We start from the raw sequence: 23,397 nt of genomic DNA, 5'->3' as shown, positions 1-23,397 counted from the left end.
GATACATTTTGAGGAAAAGAGAAAGCAAGTGTTAAGAAGAGTTCATGACAGATGACTGAGACCCTAAGAACAGTAGGTACTGCTGTCTTCTCCCGAGGGGGAGGGGACAGGGATCAGGTTGGGAGCTTGAGGAACACGGACAAAAAGAAGGAAACAGCCCACGGCAGGAAAGCAGTTGGGAGTCAACAAGAAATAACCAAAGAATTGCCAGCCGCAGGCCCGGCTGAAGGTAGCTGGTACCAGTCCGTGGTGGACCAAGTTAGAAGGACTTTGGGATTCTTCCTCCCCAGGGCTCCGGGGATGTGGGAGTGATTGCAGGGACCCTGTGTCCAATAAGGTCACATTCTGAGGTCTAGGTGGATATGATGTTTTAGGGAGTGGGGACAGAAGCGTACTGTGGGGAAGATGGAGGATCTAAAGAAGTTTTCTTACAGTGACATTGGGCTTCTGCAGGTGCAAAGGGAGGAGCTGTCAGAAGGGGGACGTGGATGTGGTGAAGAGTCATGGTGTAACGGGCCAGACAAGCAGCAAATCCAGGCAAAGGCAGCCAAGGAACAGGGTGGGGGGTTAGGCAGAAGCTCTGTTCGTTCCAGGAGAGGGGGAGGACCAAGTGGGCTGGCTCTGCTTGTTCAAGCCACCTCTGTCACATAGGTACTTGGGACAAATGGATCATGGACTCTGCCGCAGGCTTTGGGTTACATCGCCCGGGTTTTTCCCTCAAATACTGTGACAGACAAAGAAGGGATCTGGTGAAAAAGGCACTCTTCTGCTTTTCAAACGAAGCTGCTTTAGGGAACTGAGAAAGCCCTTTGGGATTGTGAAGTCCAGGGATTTTTGTCATTGAGACGAGTTTCTTGCAGCGCCGTAGACGGTGTGCCTCCTTTTACTAAACTGGAAGTTCCGTGAGGGCAGAAATTATGTCTTTTTTTCCCTTTGCAGTCTCTGTAGGGCCTGTTGCTGTCTGGAAGCATGGTCATCCTTAGCCTCGCAATGGCGATAGCAGGCAGTGTCTGTCGGGTCTTTGAGTGCCTGCTGTGTGCCAAGCACTACGCATTTAACGCAGCCGGCATTGGGAGGAAGTGGAAGTTAACACAAGCTTCATTTACACTTGGTTCCCCGGCTAATGAACGGCAGGGTTGGGGGTAGATCTGTGTGTGTCTGATTTCCACTGCTCAGGCGAAGCTGACGTTGTTTGAAAATTACCCCTTTTCCTTCTATAGGTCTAGTACATTTTCTGAGACACCAGCAACTTTGGTGACTTGCACCTCCGCGTATTCTCTATAAAATGGAGATAATGTGTCACCCCTCCCACCTTCTGGTGGTGCGGGATGAGGTTTTTAAAGTCACAAAGACTTTTGCTTTTGGATTAACTCTGGAGCCAAACAGAAAACAAATGGAAGCAACAAAAAGAAACAAATGGCATACTTGAATCAAAAAATTTGAAGCCCAAAATTGAGGCTGCAAATAATGATATATTATTACTAAATATATCTTGAAAATTATTCTAGTAGAAATTGATAGACACTTAGCTAAACTTGGTAGGGTACATTTTTGATCAGCAGTGGTCTGGTGTTAGGCATGGCTGGTACTCACAAGGTGTTACGAGGGATGTGTGTCTCTCTCTCTGCTTCTCTTTCTTTCTCCTCTCCCCTTTCTTCCTCCCTCCCCATTGCTTAGTCTCATCCCGTCTGCACTGACTTCTTCTCAGCAGGCTGTCCCTGTGAGAAGAAGAGAGATCTTCTCTGTCCCAGAGCCCATATCAATATTTGTGAAAAGGACTCCGGCATTTTCTTGCTTATGTCGTATGCCCTCCCCTAGACTAGTCCCTCTTCGTGGAATTGAAGTACTTCAGTCAGCGTGGGTTTTGTGTTCACTCATGTGATAGGAAAAGAGGGGGCGGGGAGTGGTTCAGGCTGATTGACAGCCCTACCAACTGAAGAGGCCGTTCTTAATAGAAAAAGAGTTGTTTCTTGCTAGGATCGTAAGAGGGAAAAACCGTCGGGCAGGCAAAACCAACAGAACTCCCCTGACGTTGAGTGTAAGAAAAAAACCCTTAAAATCACTGTCGCTTCATTATCTTAACATAACTAATATCAGTTTTGTGTGTTATTTAACAGCTAGTGTTCACTTATATACCTGAATTTGAAATAGAAAACGAAAAATGTTTATGTTAAGAAATGCAATGCAATGTTAAGTGTTTTTCTGTGGTGTTGCACAAAAGTAATTACTTTTAAGAAACGTTAATGGAACAGAGCCTAGGAACAGTTTATCAGAGGAGCAGAGTCTTGTGGGTGAGTGTTACTTCACTGGAACCGTGCCTACCAGCTACCTGCTAACTACACCTCCTATAAATGGAGACAACATTTCTGGGAAGGTCACCTCACTGCCACCCCTTTGTTTCCCCTTGACTTCCAGCCTGTGGAGAGTCATCAAATCCGAGTTCTCCCAGTTGTCTTCGCTGGCGGTTCCTCTCCTCCTCCATGCTCTGTCTCTTCCTCATGGTGCTGACATTTTCTGGACGGTCATCAACGGCAACTTCAACAGCAAGGACTGGAAGATGAGGTTTGAAGCAGGTACCTCGGTATTAGCTTGGCAGTCCTCTCTGCGTCACATGGTCCGCCACGTGTCCAGTTGGGAGGTCTCTTCCCGGCCCTTGTGTCCCATCAGAAGGGGGAACAGAAGGGCATTGTCCTGCTGCTGGTGTTCTTTGTTCTTAGCTGAGTGTCCTCAATAACAGAGTGTGGCAGGTCCGTCCTTAGGTAGGGTGGCTCTGTCTAGTTGGCCTCGGATAGTCCCAGTTAATGCCGGTCGCCCAGGTGTATTTACTCCCTGCACCCTTGTCTGCTTGCAAATGAGTCCTGGCGCGAATGATCAATCATGCAGTCAATCTAATGGGTTACCGGAATCAAAATAACTGGGGGCGTTTGTCGCAAACACTGCTATTGGGCCCCACCCTAGACCTGCTGAATGAGGACCTCGGAAGGTAAGGCCAGGAATCAACATGGTGAACACGTTCTCCAGGTAATTCAATGGAGTTTGAGAAGCTCTGCTGCTACACCCTTGCCTCGGAAGCACCAGGGACCAAGTCTGGGGCAGTGATGGGTCCAGTACCCTAGTGCTTAGAACGGCGGCTTCTCGGGAGAACTCAGGAGGGAAAGATGCGTTCTCTTAGCCTCGCATCTGCTGCCTCACTCTGCCAGTACAAGGCTTCCCTTCTCTGGGGCAACACGTAGGGCTGGCGTACCGTACCGTGCCTTATTGGGGTGGTTTTATGTATCCTAGTGTCTCTCAAAATTTAGGGCAAAGGAATGGAAGTTCCATCAGGTGAGTTAATGATTATACTTTAGAGTTCAGTTTCCTAATCTCTGGGTTTTTGAATGCCCGTGAATCCAGGCGCTGGTGTATTTATAGAGTCATCCATAATGTGAGAAGTTAGATCAGAATAAAATCTCCTAACAAAAACAACATGGTAATGGCAACATTTTAGAGGCATTCAATTCACATAAAGCAGATAAATAATTAACTGTGCTCTTTCATTCCGATGGAAGGCTTAGATTGTTGCCCAATGAATCTTCTGGATCTCAGTTCTGGTTATGTTGCTTCTCTATTCAAAAACAACTGAGTGGGTTTCGGGCGTCTGGAGGATAAAGTTCACACTCCTCACACAGACACTCGGGCCGCCCTCTGTCTGACTGTGCACGTTGGCAGCCGCGTTTCCTGCCCTCCTCCTTCACGTGCCAGTGCCCCGTCCCCATCGCTTCCCGCTTCCCCTTGGCCATGTCTCGACTGTTCTCTGTTCTCAGTCCGACATCCTCTTCACTTCTAGGGAAGAGGTCACCCCATTCGGATGCCACCTCCGTCTGCACCACCTCTGAGTGCCCCCACCGAGTTCCACTTCCTCAGTTCCTTTGGTGCAAAGTCATCTCTTCATTCCCCCACGTTTTATTTGTACCCCAGCGGCAGCATTTATGGCGTATTATATTGCATTTTGGCTATAGTTGCACCTGTCTTGTCTCTTTTGGTCGATTTGGCTTTGAAGTCAGGACCTGTGAATGAGTCACATGTTAGTTGGCTCTGGCTGCCATGACTGAAGACCATGGACTGGGGTCTTAGACAACAGGAACATACTCTTCCCAGGTCTGGAGGCTGGGAGTCCAAGGTCAAGGTGCCAGCCAGTTCGGTTCCTTGCCGAGGGCTCTCTTCCTGGCTCACAGACGGTCACCTTCTCTCTGTGTCCTCACGTGGCAGAGAGAGAAAGAGAGAGAGAACGAGGGAGAACGAGCTCTGGTTTCCCCTCCATTTTTAATAAATACATAAATCCCATCATGGGGCTCTACACTCATGACCTCATCTAAACCTGATGACTACTCAAGGTCCCGACTCCAAAAGCTGTCACATTGGGGGTTAGGGCTTCAACATGTAAATTGGGGGAGGGGCACGAACATTCAGTCCCTAACAGTTCAGTTTTCCATGTACTTCTGCGTCCCTACAAGTACTTAGGATGGTTTCTCAGTTATATAGATATTTAAAATAAATGAGTCAGTGGATTTATTGAACCAATACTACATCTATGGGAGCAACAGAGAATAAAAGAGCAGACTCCTGCTCTCAGCAGCTCCCAGTTTAATTGATGAGGCCAAATATGAACATGTATGAGGTTAAGGAACTATAGTGGTGTGAATATAATTCAAGGTCACAAAAGAAGATATGTCATACAGCAATGCATATGTGCTGTATCTGAATAGACAGAACTTTTGCTGGTATTCATGGGATGGAAAGGCCACTCCAAGAACTCGGGGTGGACTTCACAGAATATGCAGAATTTTAACAGCAGATTCTTTTAAGGATGGTAGGATATCCATTAGCAGAAAAGAATAGAAAGAATATCCTAGGCTGCTTAAAGCAAAGCACCGAAACGTCTTTATTTGCATGAAACTATATTGCTTCACTGTCTACTATAACTTTTTATCAAGCTATTTTTAAGAGTGGCTGGAACCACTTAACATAGATTTGCAGAGTGATTAGAAATTAATCAAGTAAGGGTGCATCTGTTTCACGGGAGAAATGTGCTCCAGAGCCCCAGGAAGACCGGTTGTCATTTCACATCATGTCATACAAAGAGCGGAGTCGGGGGTCCAGAATCTAGAGCCCAGGCTGGTGGGCACCTTGCACCTCCCTGCGTGGTCTGCAGAACCTCTGTGGAATGGACAAAGCCATGAGCACTGAGGCATTCTGAACAGTTTGAAATACAACTGGAAGTTAAACAGAGGGAAAGACCATTAAAAAGACAACCCAGAGCTGGATCCAGGCTGCCCAGTAGAAAAACACTGCACCGAGCAGAAATAGTCTCTGTTGCACAGATCCAAGAGAAGGAGCTTGAGCAGGTGTTCTCTTACAAAGCTTGAGAACCTCCTTTGGTATTGGAAATCTGTGGATGGGGGGCCCAGGGTTGCCCTTGTTTCTGCGGGCTCCGTGCTCAGACTGTCTAAGTGAATGTGCCTTCTGTTTCTGCCCCGTGCCTCTCACACTGCAGTGGAAAAGGTGGCTGTGATTTGCAGATTTCTGGATATTCACTCAGTGACCAAGAACCACCTGCTGAAGTACTCGCTGGCACATGCCTTCTGCTGCTTCCTGACGGCTGTGGAGGATGTCAACCCGGCGGTGGCTACCAGGGCTGGCCTCCTGCTTGACACCATAAAGAGGCCGGCATTGCAGGTGACGTCCCTCGGCGTGTGCTGTCTGCTCGGCTAACTCACTGAGTTGATTTGTCACACACACACATCTAATACTGATGATGATAGCAGTGAAAAATTGTAAAGTGGGAGAAACATCCCAGAAGCATATCTTATGAACAGACATCTTGTTTTTATTTGTTGATACTTTGTTTTTAGCCTTTGTACATGGGCTGAATCACTTCTGACGGATGTAATTATCGCATGATTGTTTTTGGTGGTAGGTTATTAAATTAGGCTTGTTTATTTTCTATCATTTAGCTGGCTTCTAGGTGAAAAGCCCTCTTGTTAGAGGCTACATACTAAGAGAAATCAGATTAAGTTATAATATAAATCAAAGCAAACCTTGGGAAGGTAAATATGCCACCAAGAATGAAGTGCTACAAATTAAAGCCAAAGTAACATGAAATATGAGACCTGGAGAAGGATGTGTATTATCTCCTGGCGACTGTATTTTATAGTTGAAGGAACTAAGTCTCAGAGAGAGAATGTCACTTATCAAAGAAGACAGAGTGAATTAATGGGAGAACCAAGGAAGTCCTGATCTTGCCTTTCCCACACTACCACCTGATTTATTATTATATCATTATTATTAAAACTAATAATGGTAAGAGCTAGCATTTATCAAATAGGTAGTGTGTTTCCAGGCCAGTGGATCTGATGCAATCTCCATGTTAACCTTTTGTGTGTTCCCATTTTACAGACAGAAAAGCTGAGGGTTAGAAAGGTTGAGAAATTTCAGAGTCACACAGCTAGTAAGGGGCGGAGCAGACTCAGGTCCAACTCATAATAAAGCCTTGCTCCTAAGCGTGTGTGTGGGAACCCTGCCTCCCAGTCAGTTTACGGGCTCTTCTTGTAAAAAAGACTACGAAGCAAAGGCAGACAGTGTGGGCTCTGAAAAATTTAGGGTTATGCTGCCTGCGGACACATGCCCTCCTCTGGAAAAACTCCCAGTTGTTTTCTGGGTGGTCCTTCTGTGTTGATTTTGGTAAGACAAGATGGTTGTCTGTCTTGGCCCTGCTCTGGACCCGGAACCCAGGAGGCACTCATTAGAGGAGAGTTGAATGAATTAATAAGATGGTTGAATGAATTACGGTTTTTAAATTTTATCGAGTTAACAAAAGGGAATGGCAGACTCATATACTGGAGAAATAGATGCTCTCTCCATTCCATCTTTGATTTTTAAAGATTCTGTGTTTCACTCCCATTCTAAGAAGCTTATTCTATTTTCTTATAGAATCACTGAAAGAATTCTAAAATCTAAATTTCTTTTATTCATTTTAATTCCACCACTTCTAGGCTGTTTGGCTAAGATCAAATGCAGAAATTTTAATTCTCAATTTTAGAATTCAGCACTGAAAGGGAATTTAGAAACGATCCCGTGTGTGCTAAAAATATAGCTTTGAGTGTAAGTTACTGTTGCGGAAACTACAGACATTATGAAAAGAAACATTGGTATTTGAAGGTATTTGGATAAAAAATTGTAACATATATTTTGTTCATATTTCCGAGTCAAAATTCAAGGGATCTTCTACAGTTAGGAGAAGCTGCTCTTTTGTATTTTTCTACCAACATTTGTGATAAAAAAAAAGATTTCAGTTGAATCCTTCCACATTATAGATACAGAATGAGGAGCTCACCTTGTTTCTCCGACCTTGCCTAGCGTGTTTGCTTTGAAGCAACATGAGGTTCACATCTGACGTCTCCCTCCTTCCCTCCTCGCCTCCAGGGGCTGTGTCTCTGTCTCGACTTCCAGTTTGACACTGTGGTGAAGGATCGACCCACAATACTGAGCAAGCTTTTGCTCTTGCATTTTCTTAAGCAAGATATTCCTGCTTTGAGCTGGGAGTTCTTTGTCAATAGATTTGAGACGCTTTCTTTGGAAGCTCAGCTGCATTTGGATTGTAATAAGGAATTTCCTTTTCCTACAAGTAAGCAAAACTAAGAACTTGCTTTAAAGAGTTGTGGTTCCCCAGCCTTGTGCTTGACAGACAGGCAGAGGACGCTCTGCATGCGGTTTCGGTTCCGATGACGGGGGACGCCCTGACCTCGGGTGCTCAGTTTATCAAATACTTGTTGAGTAGCCCCTGCAGTCCTCTGCAGATTAACTACACGTTGGCATTCTGAAATCATAATCCTTCTCATTTCTCTGAGGACTTGGGAGAACCATCTGTGACACACACATGTGCCCTTTAACTAGTATTCAGTCTTCATGTTTGTAATGTTTGTGAGCAAGCTCGTGAGATAGATTTGTACCCTGCGAAGCCACTCTTGCTTGCTTGCTTATTCCTTGGGTGCCGACAGCCCGAAGTAGATCAGGGAAAGGCTTCAGTCACTCAACTAGTTATCCAGCACCAACAAAATTAGATCATTTAATCTTATTTAGATGATGGTCATGATGGGCTATAGTCATGATTTTTAATATAAAACTTACCACGAGAGGAAGGGGAATGAGTTTTGTATCCACGAAAGATGGCTTTTAATCCTGAAAATACACGCAGGCATGTGGTTTCAAGCCAGCTGCCTGACATAGCCACTTGTGGCGAATAACCCCAGTCCCTCCCGTGCAGCCATCACCGCCGTCCGGACCAACGTGGCCAACCTCAGCGACGCCGCGCTGTGGAAGATCAAGCGGGCGCGCTTTGCCAGGAACCGCCAGAAGAGCGTGCGCTCCCTGAGAGACAGCGTGAAGGGGCCCGCGGAGTCCAAGAGGGCGCTCTCCCTCCCCGAGACCCTAACCTCCAAAATTCGTTGAGTATCTTTTTTCATCTCTCCTTTGAGCCTGTTTCATGTCTTTCTGTTGAGTGTTCACAGAGTAGCGTATTTAGCAAACAGCTCAGCCGTCAGGTTTGGCCTTCGGATCCCCCAGAGGGTCACCCCAGGGGTGTTAGTGCCCTGGGTGGCTTTTTCTAGTTTGGGGGAGAAGCAAAGCCTGAATCCAGCAGTAGACGGTTTGAAAGTGCGCAAAGGAGCAAATCCACTGATGCCTGGCATGAAAGGGCAGCATTTGCTCCGAAGTCCTCAAATGTGGAGGTTTGCTCCAGTCGGGTAACCTAAGAAGACACTTTGACAATTGTCACTCAAACCACAATAGAGGCAGCCAAATAAGCTCCCAGACAAACTGATAGGGATGTTTGCTTTTGAAAAAGACAAATCAGACCAAGAAGGTGAATTCTGCCCAACTTTACCAGCTAAATGAAAACAATTTTCATTGCCAACTTAATAAAAAGACCATATATACTTGGTTTTTAAAGGTCTTTCTTTGTATTTCACTTTTAAAGAGAACAATTTTTTTTTTTTACATTACCAAATCACTGGATGAACTCTAATGATTAGCGATGGCTCATGAATGAGAAATAATGAAAAATTCATAACTAAATCACCATATTAGTGAATGGATATAAATATATTATTAGTTTGTATAATTTATTAAATGATTTATTTAATTTTTAACTGCTGTAAAGTTAATAAAATAACACCGTAAAACATACTTCTTGTGCCCTGGCTGGGGTGGCTCAGGGGATTGAGTGCTGGCCTGTGAACCAAAGGGTCGCTGGTTCGATTCCTAGTCAGGGCACATGCCTGGGTTACAGCCTAGGCCCCAGTTGGGAGCATGTGAGAGGCAGCCAGTGGATGTATCTCCCACACATTGTTGTTTCTCTCCCTCACTTTCTCCCTCCCTTCCTCTCTCTAAAAATAAATAAATAAAACCTTTTAAAAAAACATATTTATTGTCCTGTCAGAAGCTGAGAAGTTTGCTTTTCCATTGGCATTCATTAGAAGACAGCTTTATGTAACATAACCATTTTTAATCATAAACATGATTCGATTTAATTTATTGCATTTTCTCTATTTTTCGACAAGCCAAAGGAATGTGGTATGTTGAACTTTGAAAGAATCAATACAAGCCCACTAAGCAATCAATAATGCAGTTTTTCAGAGAGCAAAGGTAACCACAGGTGCCCATTTAACAAAATATCCAGTAGTCATGTGAGGCCCCAGCCAAAGCTGCTTCAGGTCCTAGAACCCAGCACCTGGACCCGATACATTACAGCTACTAGAAGAATCCCCCAGTTCTTTTAGTACCTAACCGATCGCTTTGGGGTATAAGGTTTATTTATTGTTATTTCTTGCTAATTGATTCATGTGACAATTTTGAAGATTAAGAATGAAAGTAGCATTGAAGGGTGTTCTTGAGATTCAGGTGAAACCCCCGAACTTTGGTGATGCAAGCAACTTTTGTCTGAAATGAATTACAAATAGGAAAACCACACTTGCCCCTGCTATCCCATGCAGTTAGCACTGAGTGTAGTTTCTAGGCTCAAGTTGTTTCTAATGCTTATTTAAATAGAGTTGTTGTTGATTTTTAAGCCATGAGGCTGACCAGGCATGAGCAGTCTGCTCCAGCTCTCGGTGGGACACCCGAACAGACACCAGGTGGGTACCTCTGACCTGAAGGGCTATGTGCAACTGTCTGTCCCAGGCGGACAAGACACAGACCAGAGTGATGTATCCAGCACTCACAGGCTCCAAGGGTCTTTCCCCAGACGCTCACGCATTTGAGCCCCTGAGATAGCAAGCAATTCTTTATTTCACTGTTGGCGGATGACTTTGATCCTGTTAACTTTTGGTCCAGTAAGAAGCTTCATGTCACCCGGGTATGTGCTTTTCCCCAGAGAGCCAGTGTGACCAGAACCCGACCTAGTGCTTATATTTGTATGTGTATTTACACATAGAAATATTATGTTCATACGCATCTGCTCTAGGGAAAACACATGTCATTTGCATTTTCAAAAGTTATGCATTTGAATCGCCATCATTCACTATCCCCTTAGCCATTCCTAATTCTTTGCAGCTCTACACGCATTTCTGTCTCTCAGAGAAGGAGGATCTTACATTCAGCGTGGTACGGCGTACCTGTCATCTGATGTTCCGTGATAGGTTACATTTTATCCTGAAGTATCCCTGAGGGTGGAAGGGACTCTGGCAAGACTATTACAGACCCCATCTTTTCTTTCTGTCTTAAGACTCAGTTGAACAGCTAGTCTGTAGTATTATTGCTCATTCCGACAGTCCGGCCTCTCACGTCTCTGGGAAAATGTGAGCATGTGTTTCCCGACATTAAGAAAAGCCTTCAGTCATCTAAGTTGTCCCATCGAAAGTGACCAGATGGAATGGGGACAAATAACAGTATTGTTCATATTACATATAAAGATAATGTACATGATACCACCATAAACAAAACTTGCTTAGATGTGTAAACTTATAAATTGCTTGGAAGACAATTTCAAGCTAGTCTCCTATTTTTGTGATATTATTTACTGGACACTGAATGTTTTTAGCTTGGAAGCAACGACGTGCCAGGGTATCCAGAAGACTGCAGGCTGGAGCAAAATAGTAATTGAATGGAAACCCAAGAACTTGCTACTTGAATGTACTGCTGTTCATGCAGGTCATGAGCTCCTCTGAGAAGACCTCCCACTGACTGGGCCAGAAGTAAAGCGGATGCCCTTTCATTGTTGCTTAAGGCTGGACTTTTGGGCCCTGGATGTACAGTTTAGGCTCTGATCTTAGCATGCGCAGCTGATTTTGCAGTGGAAATACACTTGCATAGAAGGTATACTGTGCAAGACTAGGGACGAGCTGCATTCCTCTGTGACACCTACGAGTCAAACCAAACACCTTGTGCACATATGTAAAATTCATAGAATGTTACAGCAGAAACATTATAAATATATTAATACTCTCATTTTACAGAAGAGGAAACTGAAGTTCCCAAAAAGGAGCAAGTGTCATGGGTTAGTTGGTAGCACACAGATCTGGGTCTCTGGCCCGGACGTCTGGGTCTCTCTGGCAAGGCAGGTGTGGTCCCTGCTAGCAGGGGCGCCACACCTTTGTTTAATACCATTTGATAAAGTATTCACACTTTCACCTGCTAATCTGAAATTGGCATAATGATGATTAGATATAAAGTGTACTTTCACTAACGCTGTGAGAACCAGGAATTCTTTGTCTTTGGTGATTCAGAACATTGTTGAATATTAACAGAATATAATGGAGTGGTTATATAATGGCATAATACTGAACAAACAGTATTCACTCCATGTGATCACAGGGAGCTCAGTTATATCTTGTTCCTCATCTCCTGACATGAATCATTCAGCAGTAGTAGGTAAATAGTGATACTTCATATATGTATAGTATTCTATCTATAAAGACTGTTTCTGTGCAAATCATCCAAGTTCAATTTTTAAAACTGTGGATAAATGTAAAATATTACTTTTTTCTGCTTTATATATGGACAGGAGCACTGAGGTGCTGGGGAATTAAGAAATTCTTCCTAGATGATTTGCTGAAGATCACAGATTACTAACTAGTTAGGAGTAGAACTGATCCTTGAATCCAGGAGACTTGATTTGCTTTTTTCCCACCATATTGACCCCGTGATGGGTTGGCTTTAGGGTATTCCTACCCTTGGGGACATGAGCACACTGGTCTCATTATGGAGCTGACCTGGGCAATCAGATCCATCACAGTGAGCATCCAGTAAGCCCTTGGGCATCCAGACCAAAGCACCTTTCCAGTTATAACCCAGCCATTGGTCTAGGCAAGGGCATCCAACCTTTTGGCATCTCTGCCCCACACGGGAAGAAGAGTTGTCTTCAGCCACACGTTAAACATACTGTGACGCATAATGTTTCAAGTAAATTTGTGGTTTTGTGTTGGGCTGAATTCACAGCCACCCATGGGTGACAGGTTAGACACCCCTGATCGAGCTGTCCCAGTCCCTAAGGAGACATGGATGCTCTAGTGCAGCCGATGGAGAAATCTTCTGATCGCTTGGTCTGAGTTTGTACAATATCAAGAAGAGAAGATGCCCTGTGCTGGGTGCCTGATGCTGGGTAGTATCGGCAAAACTTGTCCTGACCTTTCCTGCCTCCCTCTTGGTGTCCCAGCCTAGAGACTCCAGATTGCTTCTCTTTGCTCTCTCTCTCTTTCTAGAAAGATGATTTGCAATTCATATATTTACTAACATCAGAATACCTATTGATCATCATGATCCAGTAAGTCAAAGAGTACAGTTTAAAAAAACATTTTTGGTAGGAATGCCCTTGTTTGAAATGGTAGTTTTGGGAAATGACAGTGTCTATCGAAGCACCTGCTGTACTAGCAAATATGAAGAGTGCAAAGATTCATTAAGCATTTTTATACTCCCAAGTTGTTTATAGTCAAGTAAGAGAGATAAAGTATGGGCATAAGAACTCTCATCCAGAGTGGAAGTTAGTACTACAGTGCGGTTCCCATTAAATGCAATGGGAGGAGAGCTGTGAAATGGGAAGCAAGGTGTGGAAAGTCATGCCTGGACTGGTGGGTGGGATGTAAACTCACAGTGACAGGGTCTGGGGTAGGAAGAGGCAAAGGCAGGGTGGGGAGCATGACGCCACGGAGGGAGTCATCGGCCCCAGCTTTAGGGCCCTACTGTGGCTGAGTGCACGCATAGCAGGCCTGCCGTGAATGAAGCTTTAGGCTGAGTTAATGAGCAGGGAGACCAACGAGGCCGTGAAGCTAGAACTACGGCAATAATGCAGCCTCGCTTGTAAGTACTTGATTGTTGGCTTCCCTGAGCAAATTCAGAACGAGCTCGTGGACAGGGGTCCTTTCTTCCTCTATGCAATTGTCACTTGTTGGTTTGGTGTGGGGTCAGTCAGTTGACTTACACAGAGGCATTGTTTCCTGTTTCCCCAGCAACTTCCTTATTGGTTCAGGACTTCATCAGTTTTTCTTCTGTAGAGAAGACAAGATCTGAAATGCTTACTTGAATTCAGTGTATCAGACCCTGCCCCAGTTTCTGTGAAGAATATAAAAACAGTTAAACATAGCGCTTGCCTTCAAGGAGCCTTGGCTCTTCCGGGGGAGACTAGGCAGCTAGTGAGTACAAAATTCTGCCTCGGGTAACAGTTCTTTGTCACGTGAAAGCTAGGAAGTGCTTCCCTTCATCCTCCCCTTCCTCCCTCCCACCTGCCCTCCTTCTTTGTCTCTGGAGGTTTACAGAGTGTAGGGATCACATCAGTTGCTGCCAGGAAGGTGGGCACATGGAATAAGAATGGCTTCTGGGGACCAGATCCCTAGGGTCAAGTTGGGGGTGAGGGTGGAGGACCACTTCCCAAGGTGAAGAGGGCACTGCAGGCAAAGGCCTAAAGGTGGGAAAGTATGAACATAAGTGCTGGCAACATCCTGAGACCCTGGAGCATCCCTACTCGTGGGGAGGATGTTGAGTATTTGGGATGGACTGGTGAGAGAGATAAGTCTGGAGAAGCAGATCCTGATCCTGCCTGGTTTCAAATCATCTGAGTAAATAAGATCGTATGGTGCCTGTGGGGTCAATCGGTTGTTGCCACTCTGTGGGCAGATCAGGATGGGCCCCGCCCAGGTTAAAGGTACAGCGGAAATAGCTCTCTCTGCCTCACCGTGATGAAGATGCTTGCCTTTCTCTTTATAGAAATGATAAAACCAAACCTCTTAACACGTTAAGTCTCTATAGTTAAAACATATTCAGGAATGTCGTAGAATAGAACTCAAAAGTGTTTTAATTGTCACACCTTAGAGAAAATATTGAAGGTATTTAGTTGTACAATGGAAATTTTGTACCTTTATTGATAATGAGATAGTGTCTTTATCAACAAAGAACATTGCAACTTTTCTAAGCTCATTTTTCTTATGGATTTGGTTAAGGTAACTTTTCTTAATGAAGAGTGTACCAGTCACAAGCCCGTGGTATTGTAAAGAAAGACCATATACGAAACACAGATTTGCCAAAGCCCACAACTGGCGTAATTATTTGGAAGAAAAGAGAACCCCTCCCCCACGCTTTATGCAATTGGTCCCATTAACTAGTCCTTTTTCAGTCAGTGTAATGGTTTGTTAAAGAGCATTCTGTCTCAGTTATTCAGAGAAAGCAGAGAGAAAGCAGCAAACTTAATGCGAAAGCATTGAAGACCAGTGAAGAATTTAATATGGGGACAGGGCGCTTGTGAAATGATAGTCATGAAGGAAATGTGATTTGATGGCAGGAAGCTAAGGTTACAGACGCTTAAAATGAATGTCTTCTTACAATGAGAAGAAAATCTGGATACATTTAAAGGGGAAGGTCCGGTGGTTTATTTCCTAGACCTAAACTGGGACAGAATGAAACAGGGAGCTGACAGCCTCGTCGGGCTTGGCCTGGAGTCCCCTCTCCTCCCTGCGGAGGTCCCTCCTTTCCCAGGGCTAGAAACCAGAGGTGCCGCTCCCTCTCCCACCCTCCTTGATTCCGCTTTTAACTCGGGGGCTTCGGCGTCAAGCCACTCTGGACTTGGAGGTGACTTGGCAGGACTCAGTGGTTGGCGCTGTCTGAAACCTGCCCCAGAGATGAGACGGACTGAGGAGCGAAGTATTGTGACAGCCATCACTCGTTGCTGCGGGCTCAGTGGTCCCTGCAGGGAGCCTAGGTCGTCACACTTGCCGCAGTCTCTGCCCGGGTTTGCCCAAAGCAGCAACTTACCTTCTTCTACTCGGAAAGCCATAGTCTGGAGGGAAAAAAATCAAAGTGACACGTTTCAAGGTTGAAAGAGAGTTTTCTACACTATTTGTTTTGTTTTGTGAGGATTTACGCAGGTACGGCTTTGGTTTGATCTTCTATTTGAAACATTTAATTTTATTAGACAGCAGTGCTTCACGTGCTCGGACTCTTGGTGAAATAGGGTGATTTTTTTTGTATGATGGCCGATGCATGGCTAATAAGGAATGATAATATGAACAATTCATTAACCACTCTTCCTGTGAAACACCATCATAAACCAATTCTTAGGTTTTATTCGAATAATTTTTGGTAAAAGCTTCTCTGAAGTCCATTACACATATTTTTTTCCATCCAGAACAGACTCTATGAGACAGAAAACGTTTGAGTCCTGGGGTCACAGTGAAGTCGGTCAGGTGCCTCCCCCTCTGTCCGAGGCTCTCTGCCTTGCTTGATTTTGCTGCCCCTTCACACGCTGCAAACCTTGCCTTCTCAGTTTGTCCCTTTTGGACAGACCAGCATTCTTCTGATCCTCTGGGGAAAACTAGACAACCCAGCTCGCTACCTGAACTTGACATGACCTTCACGCCACAGCTAACGAGAAAAGTGGGCTCGAGGCAGCTGTTTCCGCAGTCTCCAGAAACATTTTGTCTCTTGCCTCTCTTGGCCGTGTGCTGGAAGGTTGGCATTTTGCCGAATCGGTTGACAAGTTGGTGGATATAAATTGCAACCTAGCTCTTTGTTACATCCTTTATACCACCACTAAATAAATGTGATCAAGCTCTGGTTTGTAACAGTTTGTAACCAAGGCTTGTCATCATTTGGCCGAACTTTTCCCTGCGGGCTGAAAGGTGAGGATGCTGGGAAAATGGTCTTCAGTTTAGAAATTCCAACGCAGCTTGTCAAAAGAAGGACAAGAGTAAGCCCCCAAACAGCAGTAAAGAATAACAACTCTCTTCCTTCCCCCAAAGTCTTAAACTAAACCAGATCAGAAGAGGCAGAAAAACAAGAGAGACAGGGTGTAATTTCTGACTTTGAAAAATAACAGAGAAAGTCAGTGCCAGGGAGCTGCTCGGATGTAATTGTCTGTTCGGTTAAGAATAAGTGAAGGGCTAAGATTTTTTTTTTTCCATGTGAACTTTCAGCTCACCTTCATGTGGCATTTTTTTCTTTTTTCTGTTTTTAAAAGTTCATGCTTCCTTCTTTCTGTCTGTGGTCTCCCCTCCCTGTATGTTTCTCATTACATTCAGCAGGGCTTATAATTTGCTATTTATAATTCTGACTGTGTCACGCAAAGACTGCACACTGCTCGTGTCTCAGGATTTGAAACAGAAAACTGATTCTTCACCAGCTGATTTGTGAACATAACTGAATCGAGATAATAATTTAAACAAAATAACCCAGTGAGTGTTTTTGTGCCCAGTGGATTTTAGAATTTCTTTTTGTGGTTATTCTCACATGTTCATTTTACAAAGCTGGAAGGAAAACCTGTCTTTGTCTCTGAGGATAAACCTCTTCCAAGCTCTTTAAAGCCCTAAATGCAAAGTTTCTTTAGGCATTTATCTCGCTGCTCGAAGATAAACCAGCTGTGTAGTGCCCCCGTTTTTATTTCTATTTCCTTATTACTCCCCATTACTTGGTAGTGGATGGATTCAATAACTTTCTTGGACTAATGCTTTGCTTAGTAGGCTATATCGTGCCTTTAAGTTTTTCTAGAAAAGAACCTTTAAATATTTAGTGGCAGAAGAATGGTGGTTTATCAGTAAGTGAGGTTTTAGTGTCAATTGGCTTCTGGAGAGACCACCCACCCAATGATGGCCTTCCTTGTACCCACAGGGCAACAGTCCCCTGAGAATGACAACACCATCAAGGACCTGCTCCCAGAGGATGCGGGAATCGACCACCAGACAGTCCACCAGCTGATCACAGTGCTCATGAAGTTCATGGCCAAGGATGAGAGCAGTGCCGAGTCAGACATCAGCAGCGCGAAGGCCTTCAACACGGTCAAGCGGCACCTGTACGTCTTACTTGGCTATGACCAGCAGGAAGGTTGCTTCATGATTGCGCCTCAAAAAATGCGCCTGTCAACTTGCTTTAATGCATTTATTGCAGGAATTGCCCAAGTAAGTGCAATACAGCTTTCGAAAGTCATACACCATTAGGCTTTCAGTAGAAGCAAATAATTGAATTCCGTTTAGCCAACACTGGTTGAGTGGAAAGGTTTGTACAAGTTCCTTCATTTAAGGCAGGGGCATGTGGAGGCGAATATACAGATGAGCAACACTGAGCAACCTGATGTCATAAAGGGAGTTTGGGATTTACCGGGGGGGCGGGTAAAACATACAGAACATAAAATTGACCACTTTGGCCATTTTTAAGTGTGTAATTCAGTGGCATTGAGTACATACACATTGCTGTCATCACCACCGCCATCCATCCCAGAACTTTTTCCCCATCCTAAACTGAAACTCTACCCATTGAACGATAAGCGATGTGGGATTTTTGTTTGTGGGTGTTTTTTCTTTTCCTTTTTAAATTCTTACTGAATTTACCGGGGTGGCATTGGTTAATAAAATTATATAGGTTTAAGGTGTCCAGTTCTCTAGTGCATCATCTGATCACTGTATTGTGTGTTCACCCCTGAAAGTCGTATCTCCCTCCATCACCTGTGTCCCCTTTTGTCCTGTTCCACCTCCCCATTCCCCCTTTACCTCTGGTCATCACCCTACTGCTTTTGTTGTTTTTCATCCTGTTCCTTTCCAGCTTCAAGTCAAGGGTTGAATTATTCATACAGCTTACTCCGCGTTACATTATCATTACTGGCTATTCCGTGTTGGTTTGCTACTTCTGACTGCTGCGTCATATGCCATATGTACATCTACCTGCATTAACTATCCACCCCCAGGGATGGGCACTCATATGGTTTCCAACTGCACATGACCCCATGCAGCTCAGCAGTGGGCATCCTTGTACGTGCACCTTATCCATAAACCTGGGAATTCCTTTGAGATATGGACCCAAGAGCAGCATTAAGGGATTACAGGGTATATGGGGGCCGACTTTGACCTGTGCTGCAAATCAGATTCTCCAGAATGGCTGCACAGTCTGCAAAGGGTATAGGACCTGGGGCTAGAGAGACATGCATATTAATTTCAGCTCTGCCACTGTAACTAACTGCTATGGCCTTCGGCATCCTCCGTTTGCTCACTGGTTACAGACTTTTTTTCAAAGATTAGAGACAACATATTGCAAGGCTCCTGGCTTAGTGCCTGTCTCATGGTAGGAACTCAGTGATGGTAGCTTTTATCAATGAGCACAAATAGATTGTAGAATAATGAAAACAGACAAGCAAAGCGGAAGCGATACGTGTGTAGTTGTCTCTTGCTGATGCCAGTAACTAGATGGAGCGGCACGAGCACTCAGCTGCCTATGACGGAGAGAGGACACTTGGTTTCAGACACCCAGCCCTCCCTCTCCTCCCCCTCCCCCCTTCCTTCCTTCCTTCCTTCCTTCCATCTCCCTCTCTAAATCCATGTTATGTATATTCATTTTAGAAGTGTAACCAATAAGTTAAAATATAGATCTCCAAAAAACCTTTGACAAAGCACTAACATTTTGGTGTATACCACTAGCTCCAAATGTCCATACACACACAGAGATATCATATACATACATACATGCACATGCCCATGTATGCATGCACGTACATACATGCCCATTTTAATAAGATCGTGCTATACATATTGACATACGTATGTTTAATTTTAAAACTGAAAAATATATTACCAAGTTCATATTATGTAAATAAGTTTGTTTCACATTCTATTTAATGGCTACATACTAGTCTGTTGTGATAAAAAAACACTCTTTTATTAACTAATCCCGTATTGTTGGGTATGTAGGTTGCTTTCAGTTTAGGGTGGCTGTGATGCTGAGTATCTTTATGCATGCCTCCTGGCACACTTGCCTGATTATTTCCTTAGGAGTATTTAACTGCTGTGTTGGAGGCTGTGTGCTTTTTCCTACTGTGAATGCGATGCTAAATCGCTGTCCCGACAGGTTGTATTGAGTAATACGCTGGTGTCTGAGAATGTCCACTTCTCCGAGTGATTTTCAGTACTAGGTGTTTTGCTTGATTCTAAATTTTACTCTAATAGTTTAATACATCACCTTAATAGATAATTAAATAGGGACGTTAAATAACTAGATAATTAAGTAGATTAAAACTTTTAATATACGAAATTTTTAAACATTTCTTGTGAGGTTGGACTTACCTCCTTTATGTCTACTGGCCATTACTTATTAATATTTTGCGAGGTGCCTGTTAAATAGTTCGCCTGTGTTTTGATAGTTCACATTTTTCCTTTTGGCTTATAAGTGTTCTTTATAGTTTTCCTTCAGTTATTAATTTCTTTCCTCTTTCAGGTTATGGACTATAACATTAACTTGGGAAAACACCTTCTCCCCTTGGTGGTTCAGGTACTCAAATACTGCCCTTGTCCTCAACTACGGCATTATTTCCAACAGCCGCCTCGTTGTTCCCTCTGGTCCCTAAAACCGCATATCCGGCAGATGTGGTTGAAGGCCTTGCTCGTCATCCTTTACAAGGTAAGCTGCCAGCCTCCCTCCCAGGGACCTATGCTGAGAATTCTGCAGGACANATTTCTTTCCTCTTTCAGGTTATGGACTATAACATTAACTTGGGAAAACACCTTCTCCCCTTGGTGGTTCAGGTACTCAAATACTGCCCTTGTCCTCAACTACGGCATTATTTCCAACAGCCGCCTCGTTGTTCCCTCTGGTCCCTAAAACCGCATATCCGGCAGATGTGGTTGAAGGCCTTGCTCGTCATCCTTTACAAGGTAAGCTGCCAGTGTCCCTCCCAGGGACCTATGCTGAGAATTCTGCAGGACAGTAATTTGACCTGCGGGGGGAATTGTCGTGTACAGTTAGTGCTGAAGAGCAAAAAACGATCGGAATGAAAATAGAAATGGGGCCCCTACCAGTGTATTGTCTTGGAAACATTTAGAACAAAAACAGGTGAATTGTAAGACATTGATCAACCACGTCTATTTACGACCAGAATCTCTTTTATCTCTATATTAATTCTTATGTCAGAAAGCAAGGAAAAACAAAGCGGAACCAGAGACATGGAAACGTGGAACAGACTGACAGCTGTCAGAGGGGAGAGGGAGGAATGATGGAAAGAAGGGGAAGGGACTGGTCAAAGAACATGAATGACCCGTGGGCTTGGGCAACAGTGTGGGGATTGACTGTGGGAGCAGGGGAGTGGGCTGGGCAAAGGGGGGCAAAGGGGGGAAATTGGGAACTGTAAGAGAATAAACAAGAATTAAAAGAGAAAATTAATTACTGTGCAAAAAGAAGAAAACAAGGAAACTATTGAAAATGGTACTCATACAGCACATGTTGTGAATACACCAGATAATTTTCCTGAAAGGGATTGTAACTACGAACTGGCATGCGTTGCCGCACGCGATTCGGTGCAAGAGGAGGGGAATATGGTCCCTTTTCAGAATAAGGCCACGATAAGCACTTATGTTTTTGCTTTTTTGTACTTTTCTTTTTATCCTAAAGGAACCCCGAGAAAAATACCTAGCAAGCTCACGCGGAAAACTTCCCCGTCAAAATAACCACCTGCCTTTTTCTGCCTTCATTTCCTCCTGCAGTATCCATATCGAGACTGTGACATCAGCAAGGTCCTGCTGCATCTGATTCACATAACAGTCAACACACTCAATGCACAGTACCATAGCTGCAAGCCCCACGCCACGGCGGGCCCTTTGTACAGCGACAACAGTAACATAAGCAGATACAGCGAGAAGGAGAAAGGTACTTCGCGTGTCTTGAGTCCATGCTGACCTGAGCTTGACTGCATACTACATCCCTAGGCAGTGTTTCTCTCAGGAGATAGACCAGTACCCCTGGGTATCATTGGGAGTCAAAAAATCACTTTCTGCTTCATTGATTTTCCAACTTTTCCGTGAATGTTGCTACCTTCATTTTTGAAAAAGGAGCATTCCAGAGAAATAACTAATATGCTTCTAAAGTCCATTTTATAAGAGGTAGTGTTTGGCCCGGTGTGTCTGCTGTTTGGTTAAGGAGCCTCTGTAAGCCTTTTCCTACGTGATGGAAACGCCTTGCTTTGGGCTGTGAGGTGCATCTTGGTCGGCAGCCAGCGGAGCCAGGGGACCTTGTGGGTCTCTCGTTTGCTTCTGAACTCTGTGCTCGCAGATTTAAATGGAGTGTAAATTCACTGAAGTGTTTTTTCCTAGCTGCCTTATTCAATACAGATTGATTTAAGGCAATGGCAATGAAATATTTTTGCTGCATAGGTTTACATTATTTCTAATATTGATGTTTTTTGTATTGATAGCTTTTCCATAAAGGAGGCAATAGAATAAAACTTTAGAGTACAACTGTAGCCTGAAGGTTTTTAGGCGAGAGCTGAAGAGCCAAGTGTGTATCTTGAGTGCACGTCACAGGGTGACTAGACTTGTGAAAAAGAACATTATTAAGTTCAATCCAAGGAGAAAGCCAAGGGTCCCGAGACCCTTTGGGCTGTTAGCTAGTGTTGTGTAGTGGTTTGATTGACTGCTTTGGAAATACCTCAGTGGGATGGATCGGAGCCAGTGTTCCGTTGTTGGTTTATCACTGCAGCGTCCAAGGGTCTGCGCTGGTCACGGACCCAACTCCGAGTACTAAGTTTTTTCAGCTCTGGTACCAATTGGATCCTTTCTGAAGAACATCCTGTCTACTAGTTTAGGGCCTCGTTTCTGGGACGTTGGGTAGATTCAGTTGCACTGTGGATGTCCTCAGTGCGGGTTCAGTGTTTGGGCCAGTCCCAGACGAACCTTTCTGTGTGGGGCGGGGTGCCATCGTGGGGCCCTTCTGTCTCTGCACATCGGCACAGTTGAGGATTCTGTCCAAGTCATGGGATGGAAATCGCACGACTGTGTCTTTAAAAACTCTATGTTTTTATAAAGGCAATAAAAATAAAACAAATCAGTGTGTTGCATCGCCCCCAGGAACAAAGGTTTTTGATCGGCTTTCCCATCTTTGTGGAAATTCACTGGGAGTTTTGTATCCATTTTGATTGTTAACATTTTTTTTTATTTGATGAAAAGATTAGTATTCTTAGTTCATCTAGCATCCACTTCAAATGTCACTGGCTTGGAGACTCTCGTGTGATGGGACAGGGTCTCGCTGAATTCTGTCTGTACGCCCCCTGCAGCCAGGGAATCTTAAATAATCATAATTGCACCCGAGCCTCACTTTGGCGTGTAGGTAGGTAGGTCAATTCCATTTATTGAGATATTTATAAAGTGCATCTTAGTAGCCTTTTCTCATGCTGCTTTGTACACACATGACTTTGGTCTTTCCAAAGCATGAAAAAAGAACGTTTGAAAGTAAGTGAACTTTATGGGGGCCATGTAGCAACCGTTTCCTTACTAATATGGTTTGGGGTTTATCTTTGATGCAAAAGTGGCCAAATGGGGACAGAAGAGGGCAGGGAAACAGGCCCGACGGGCGCTCTAGTGACTAGTGTGTTTATGGAGCCTCAGGAAGGCGAGTCAAAGATTCCTTCTGGGATTCATAATAGTTGCACCCGGCAAACTCCTCGGAGAAGAGTCTTCACTAGGGGGAAATGTTATTTTCTGTTTTCTTTTTCCTTCGTTTACTCTTTCAGTCCATAATCATTTGTGGAGCTGGATGACCAGTGGCTTTTCTAAGCTTTTTCTGTGTGTCGTGTGTTTCATTATCAAATGTAGAGTACAGTATTTTGCATTCACAAAGTATAAAGTGCATGTACTGTTAGGCTGTGTCTATGCCAGTTCTCAAATCCCGGGAAGGCGTATAGTTTTGGAAAGAGTGAGAGTCACTCATTGTGTTTAATTTTCTTTTGCCAAAGGAGCCTGAAAATTCACCCAAAGCAGGGCTGTCGGGCAGTACCGCGAGTCCCCGACACGCATGTGTTATCTGGTTTTAAGTGCACCGGAAAGCTTCTGCCTGAAGTCTCTGTTGGAACACTGAGGTGCCTCTCTTGCAAATGCTGCCAATTGTCACGTGGACAATGAGGGACAGCCTCGT

The 23,397-nt window shown here is 44.3% G+C and overlaps 1 protein-coding gene across 1 annotated transcript in view; it reads left to right on the top strand.

Annotated features, from left to right (window-relative positions):
• Positions 1–23,397, top strand: part of UNC79 (unc-79 subunit of NALCN channel complex) — a 210,418-nt gene that overhangs the window by 120,412 nt on the left and 66,609 nt on the right. Inside the window, exons 23-30 of the mRNA XM_037031536.1 lie at positions 2,416–2,573; positions 5,534–5,715; positions 7,462–7,663; positions 8,303–8,482; positions 10,104–10,169; positions 17,125–17,411; positions 19,714–19,896; positions 20,976–21,138. Coding sequence (XP_036887431.1) covers positions 2,416–2,573; positions 5,534–5,715; positions 7,462–7,663; positions 8,303–8,482; positions 10,104–10,169; positions 17,125–17,411; positions 19,714–19,896; positions 20,976–21,138 — 1,421 coding nt within the window. The remainder of the gene's footprint in view (positions 1–2,415; positions 2,574–5,533; positions 5,716–7,461; positions 7,664–8,302; positions 8,483–10,103; positions 10,170–17,124; positions 17,412–19,713; positions 19,897–20,975; positions 21,139–23,397) is intronic.

Source organism: Sturnira hondurensis, unplaced genomic scaffold, assembly GCF_014824575.4.
Source record: "Sturnira hondurensis isolate 20B ecotype Veracruz unplaced genomic scaffold, ASM1482457v3 Scaffold0021143, whole genome shotgun sequence".
Lineage (NCBI taxonomy): Eukaryota > Metazoa > Chordata > Mammalia > Chiroptera > Phyllostomidae > Sturnira > Sturnira hondurensis.
This window is presented reverse-complemented; position numbering and strand designations above follow the sequence as displayed.